Source organism: Phodopus roborovskii, unplaced genomic scaffold (assembly GCF_943737965.1).
Source record: "Phodopus roborovskii unplaced genomic scaffold, PHOROB, whole genome shotgun sequence".
Lineage (NCBI taxonomy): Eukaryota > Metazoa > Chordata > Mammalia > Rodentia > Cricetidae > Phodopus > Phodopus roborovskii.
Genome location: NW_026125675.1, coordinates 1,872,273 through 1,879,032, shown reverse-complemented (window position 1 = coordinate 1,879,032; position 6,760 = coordinate 1,872,273). Strand labels below are relative to the sequence as shown.

General features: G+C 43.9%; 1 protein-coding gene and 1 long non-coding RNA gene across 4 annotated transcripts in view; both read left to right on the top strand.

Annotated features, from left to right (window-relative positions):
• The first annotated feature begins 103 nt into the window (after window positions 1-103).
• Bcap31 (B cell receptor associated protein 31) overlaps window positions 104-6,760 on the top strand; it is a 28,463-nt gene continuing 21,806 nt past the window's right edge. Inside the window, exons 1-3 of one of the 3 annotated variants that reach the window (XM_051178295.1) lie at window positions 104-200; window positions 1,804-1,939; window positions 4,061-4,161. In XM_051178295.1, the coding sequence (XP_051034252.1) occupies window positions 1,848-1,939; window positions 4,061-4,161 (193 nt within the window). In that variant the 5' untranslated portion in view covers window positions 104-200; window positions 1,804-1,847. Of the gene's footprint in view, window positions 201-245; window positions 274-989; window positions 1,035-1,803; window positions 1,940-4,060; window positions 4,162-6,760 lie in introns of those variants that run through there. The other 2 variants (XM_051178293.1, XM_051178296.1) reach the window with 2 other exon arrangements.
• On the top strand, window positions 537-1,035 carry LOC127217338 (uncharacterized). The gene is made up of 2 exons (XR_007834088.1): window positions 537-634; window positions 978-1,035. It is a non-coding gene; the product is annotated as an uncharacterized LOC127217338 (long non-coding RNA).

The window sequence follows — 6,760 nt, the reverse complement described above, 5'->3', positions numbered from 1 at the left end:
TCTAAAGACCTGGGGAAGGGCCCGCGGCCTGGGGGCGGGGCGGGAAATGGCTGTGAGCGAAGCGGTTGGAGGACCTCAGGAAGGCTTGTAGGCGGGGCCCTAGATGCGTTTCCGGTTTCCGGTTGCGGACTAAGGGGCGGGTCGGAGTGGCGGTGAGAGTTTATTAGTTGCGGTTGTTCCTGTGAGTTGCCTGAAACTCGGTAAGCTGGGTCCGCGGGTATGGCTGGCTCCCAGACCACTGAGGTTCCCCAAGCACCTTTATGAGAGCGGAAAGTGAGAGTCCCAGAAGGACTGTGGATTCTGGGAAATGTCGGGACAGGCTCTAGTGCAGGCATGGTGGGGTGGCAGGTGGAGCGGGGCTCCAGGGGGCGCGAGGGCGGGAGCCAGTGAAGAAGTCCCACTCGAGAGCTAACCGCGTAGGCCCAGCTCCTCGAAGACGACCTGGCAAGATGAATTTGGGTGGCGTTGTGGCGTATTAAGTCTGTTCGAAGATTAGTCCCTCTTTGGCTTCAACGACTTATTGGTTCTGGAACGTTCTCCAGATAAGGCTTTGAGGTGTTCTGTGGAGACCTGCATTTTTGCTTTTGGCCTGGATTCTTGTCCTCTAGGAGTCGCTCTTGTGGGCCTTTTGCGGGTAGGTTAACGCCTCACACACTTCGTGCATCCGCTGGAGCAGTCTGAAGGCCTCTTCGGTTTCCGAAAAGCAGTCTCACAAACAGAGAGAGAGAGAAAGACAGACAGACAGAGAGGGAGGGAGATGGGGGGGCGACTGCTGGGTTATCCCAGGTATTGGAGGAGGAATGTGTCTCCTTGCTTGTGCTGGGGCCCAGGCAGTGGCATTGGCAGAAGATGCACATAGGAACATTGCAGTCTCAGGCCCACTGTACCAGCTCCTGCATCAGAGGCTTATGGTCTGGGAAGGGAACCTCATGAATGCTCCTGTTCATGTACTGTTCTTATGAGAAACATATTCTTAGTTAAACAGGTCTAAGGAGTTCCTGGGACTCCCACAGGGAAAGGAATCCTCAACAAAGGTACCTTGTCATGGTAACACACATGCTGGAGAAGCATAAGTCACTATGCCAGTCAGGGAAGTTGATTGGCTGGTTAGCACTGTAGGGGCTCTAGCAAGAACAAGCATGGCAAACATGGCTCTGGCAGGCCCCGCCTTTCCTCCATTCCCTCATTGTTGCTAAAAACTGTTAGATTATGTTCTAAAGCTAGCCACCAAGGTCCAGTCCCTTACTTGGCCATTACCTCTTCTTGAGGCTAACTACCAAGGTCCAGCAATTAAAGTATTGAAGTCCAGCAATCAAAAGCCCCCTTTTGTCCATTCAAAATTAGCCAACTCATCCTAACACAGGGTTTCTCTTTTTCCTTTTATAAACTATCATTTGCCTATGGGCCATCCATGTCTGTCTCCTCTATCCAGAGACAGTCTTTTGTCCTAGAGGGACAAATAATCTGGTTCCTTCTCCCTTGTTTTTTTCCCTTCTCCCTCATCCTCTATCTCCAGTCTTTGTCTCGTATTCCTTGTCCTTTGTCCATCAGGGGTAAATAGGTCTCCTTTGTGCTGAGAACTTGGTCTTGGGGTGTCTTGGGCTGACTTTGAGGTCTGTTTCAAGTGTTGGCCAACTATCCCCATTGGCTTAAGACCTGTTTCATCCAGGCTTCAAAAGCTCTGAAGCAGAGTACTGGAGTCTATTGTGGAGAGTAGCAGCCCAAGCCTCTCCAGGGTCCTTGAACTAGATGTCAGTGGTTGCCCGGCTCACATGGTTCCTTCTGTTTCCTCTGCCCTACCAGGAAACAAGCTCCCATCTCTTTATTGGAAACCTTTAAGTGACAGGATGAGTCTGCAGTGGACTGCTGTTGCCACCTTCCTCTACGCAGAGGTCTTTGCTGTGTTGCTTCTCTGCATTCCTTTCATTTCCCCCAAAAGGTATGGCTAGTAGAACAACAACACACACACACATATGGGGAGGGTGCCTATCTAACCCCGAACGAACCTTATCATTTCTGTGTGCAGAGTTGGTGGACCCTGAAATTGGGACTAATGGAAACAAGTAAAACCTGTCTTAGATGAGGATGAGGGTGCCAAGAGGTTTTTTTTTTTCTCTCTCTTTTTAATTACTAATCTTGCACACTGTTTTGCTTTGTTCTGTCTTTCTGGTCTTTGCACAGGAAGATCTAGCTTCAGTTTTGTGAATAATATTATTTTGCCTACCCCTTAGGCCTTAGGGCTGTGGGGGATGGTTGTGTGGAAATCAGAATACTTCTTGCACCACTGGCTTACATTGTTGATTTGCTGACTTTTGCCCTCCTAACTAGCTCTTACTGGCATTGCCTAGTAGGCTCATGAGCATTATTCAGCCTATGAAGGATGAAGCCATATTCCCTTTTAACAAACAGGATCTGTTAAAAGTTAATTAGGTGCTAATTTTTAAATTATACATAGTATATCAGCACACTATCCTTATTTATATTAAAATGTTATAAAATCAACACAGTTAATAATATCTAAGGAATATTCTTGCCACAACCCACATTGGCATCCCATTTACAGGAAATACAGAGACCAAAACACTGGTGGGACTGTTGTCTTGGATGCATTCAAGGACAACTAACTTTGTTCCACCACTTAGGAGATGAAGGCAGGATTAGGAGTTCAAGGCCTGTTTTGGCTACATAGCAAATTTGAAGCTAACCATGAGACGCTGTCTGAAATTGATAAGGACTAGAGAAATGGCTTGTCAGTAAAGTGCTTATTGTATAAATATTAGGATCTGAGTTTGATCCCCATCACCCAATGTGAAAGCTGGACTTGGTGACCCAGGTGAAGACCAGGAGGATCCTAGTCAGTCTAGTTGAATCATAAGCTCTGGGTTCATTAAGACCTTTGAGAGAGAGGAGAGAATGGTTAGAGAATATACTCACCTAAAGCCTACTCCCACATGCACATGCACCAGAACACACATAGAAAAAAAGTAAAAAAAAAAAAAAGGAGAAAGAGGGACTGATTAAGACCAATTTAAAACACTAAATGGTAATTCAGAACCATGCCATGTGTCTAGCAAACCAACTATTGATTTTTAATTCTGCATCTGATGACAAAGGTGGCGTGTTGACAGGGTCTTGTTACATAGGCTTGGGACTTGCAATGTAGACCAGTCTGGCCTTGAATTCACAGAGATCCACCTGCTTCTGCCTCCCAAGTGCTATGATTAAAGGGCATACACCACCATGATCAGCCTGGCTTGCTGATTTTCAACAGTACGTAACTCCTTCTGAAGGCTTTTTACAGCTGTATCATGGGTTCCTTTTTGTAACCTAGGATAATAGGGTTCTAGACAAACAAAAAAGATTGTCACATATTATACAAAAGGAAGTTAGGCATAGTAGCATAGTTCTTTTAATTCCAGCACAGGGAGACAGAGGCAGGTAGACTTATGTGAGTTCAAGGCCAGTTTGGTCTATGTAATAAGTTCCAGGACGGCTAGGACTGCGAGGACTGCGTAGTGAAACCATACCTGGAAAAAAAAGATAAAAAGAAAGACAAAAGGAATAACTATATTTGTGGCAGATTCTTCAGCTACTACAGGGGGAAGTGCAGTGAAAAGTAAATCTCCCTTATTAGAGACTGCCAATGTTGTAAGACTTGATTTTTCTCCAGGTGTTTCTGCAGGTGGACAAATACCCTTTAATTATATTTCATGTGCATTAGTGTTTAGCCTGCATGCATGTATGTGTGAGCAGGTCAGACCCCTAGAATAGAGTTTTAGATAGTTGTGATCTACCACATGGGTGCTGGGAATTGACCCTGGGTCCTCTGAAGAGCAGCCAGTACTCTTTAGTGCTAAACCATCTCTCCAGCCCTGACAAACATCTTTTTACTAAGTACTGTTGAATTTAATAAATAGGAGGAATACATAAGCAGCTGAGAATGATTTTGTAGAGGTCCCTTGGGCATGGGGAAAGAACACCAAGCTCATTTTCCATTTTTTTTAGGGTTTGGTTTGTAAAAGTGCATCATCTTTAGTGTCTGTCTTTATCTCTTTCACAGATGGCAGAAGATTTTCAAATCCCGCCTGGTTGAGTTGGTACTGATCTATGGCAACACCTTCTTTGTGGTTCTCATCATCATCCTTGTGCTATTGGTCATTGGTGAGTGAGTTGCAGCAGGGGGTTGCTGCCTGACCAGATCCTGTGTCACAGCTTCTAAAGCACTGTGCCATATTGGATGTATAGAAAACAAGTTTTACTTTCTCATTTATCTGTGGTGGTGATATTAGCAAGGCCTTCATTTCAAGAGGTTCCTTTAGCAGTCTGTGTGGGTTTACACTTGGTGACTTTTATAAACAATTATTACCTCCTGTTTCTGTGGTATCCTAGTTATTTTAGAGAAATAACTGGCCTATGACATTGGTCCAGATAGTACTGCTTTTCAGCCATGTACACAGCAGTGTAGTCTTCTCCCTTGAAGCCTGACATATTTTGTTATTATTATTATTTATTATTTTTATATTTTGCTTTTTTGGTTTTTTGTTTTTGTTTTTGAAGACAGGGTTTCTGTGTAACTTTGGAGCCTGTCCTGACACTTGTTCTGTAGACCAGGTTGGTCTCGAACTCACAGAGATCACCCTGCCTCGCCCAGCATCTTTTACTTTTTGTTTATTTATCATTGTTATTATTTTGTTGTCTGAGACAGGACTGGGCTGTCCTGGAACTTGCTCTGTAGATCAGGCTGGTCTCAAATTCAGAGATCTGTGCCTCTGGCTATCCCTTCCAAGTGCTGAGATTAAAGAAATGAATGCCTGGCTGCTTTTGGTTTGTTTCTCATGTTAAAAAGAGATATGATGACTCAGCAGTTAAGAGCACAGTGGCTGCTTTTCCAGAGGACCCCAGTTCAATTCCTAGTATCCACATGGCAGCTAACAGCTGTCTGAGCTCCAGTTCCAGAGTATCTGACACCTTCATACTGACATACATGCAGGCAAAACACCAATGTACATAAAATAAATAATTCTTTAAAAAGAAAATACATGAATTGGTTTTTGTTACTTTTATTTGAGATAGGGTCTCACCCTATAGAGTAGGCTGTCATTAAATACCTGGCTCACTCTCTTGAGTTCTGGGGTTACATATATGTACCAACATGCCTGGTGAAACAGGGTTTCTAAGTATAGGACAGACCAAGTAAAGAGCCTACGTGGAAATGAGGTTCTGCCTTATCCTGTAGCAGGACATAGAAAACTAGGTATTTGACAGCATGACTTAGAGACAGGGCTGAGACCCCTCTGCATATGCATAGATGTAAAATCTTTCCAGGCCATTCAGTTGTATAGTATTGAAAACTCCAGCATTAACATATATTGTCCACAAGACTTTGAAAGATAAATAGATCAGAGGACAGACTTAGGTCTGTGGCCTTGGTGGGTGTTATCAAGATGAAATGGGAGACAAATAAATTGGTACATGCCTTTAATCCCAGCACTCAAGAGGTAGGTGCAGAGGATATCTGTTTGAGGCCAATTGTGTCTACATAGAAAGTTCTAGGATAGCCAGGGCTTCATAGAACCCTGTTTAAAAAAAGGGGGCTCACATTGAGGTGGTAGTAAGCCCATGTAGAGACAGAACCAACAAAGCTGTTGTCTGGCTGTTGAATGTTTGTTGTAGTGAGCTTTCAGTACGTTCCCTTGCTTGGACTCTAGTCTCTTTACTCTCCTGTGAAATATCAAGTCCTGTTTCAGAGATGTGATGTCCACATAGGCATGGAGTACTCCTTTTCAAGTTCTTAGCAGAAATACTGCAGGGTAGAGTGTGGGTTAGTGTTCACAGCTCCACCCACTAGCTGCAGCACTGCACTAGGTTTTTTCCCTTAATGTTCAGGGCTTGATGGGATTTGTTCAGACAGGACTTCCTCTAAATAGGCCAACTGTGCCTATGGGTTCCCAGGTACAGCTGTTGGATGCCAACTGTTCACATACCTCTTAGAATGCTTTTAGCAAGACTCAAGAGGTAGCTTTTTCCACTTAACAGTCTGAGCAGCTTCTGGAATAGGAGCCAATAGGGAGTATACAAGTCTTGCTTAGTGTTGAACTTCATCAAAAGTCAAGCTATAATAGTGTAGTTGTACTTTTTCATCAGGACCACCAGCTACAAATAATGATACTACTTAATTATGAAAGCAAATAATGATACTTAATTATGAAAGCTCGGCCTTAGCTTATGTTTGTTCTTTAAACTCAAATTAACCCATATTTTTAAATTTACTTTTTTGTTGTTGTTTTTGGGACAGGGTTTCTCTAACTTTTGGAGGCTGTCCTGAAACTCACTTTGTAGATGAGGCTGGCCTCAAACTTACAGAGATCTGTATGCCTTTGAGTGCTGGAATTAAAGCTGTGCATCACCACTGTCCTGCAGTCTATGTTCTTTTACAAGGCTCATTACCTCATCTCCGTACTTCTTATTCTCCTTCCTTCACATCTGGCTGACAACTCCTCTTGTTTGAGACAGAGTCTCATCCTGTATCCCTGGGTAGCTATGACTTGTGATCCTTATACCTCAGTCTCTCAAATGCCAGGTTTATGGGTATATGCTACCATGCCCAGCTTAAAAAAAATGTCCCCCATTTTTGGTGGTGGTGGTGGTGGGAGACATTGTCTCATTGTGTAGCCTTGGTTGATCTGGAACCCCCTACATAGATCATGATGGCTTCAAACTCAAGATCTTCCTACCTCTGCCTGCCAAGTGCTGGGATTAA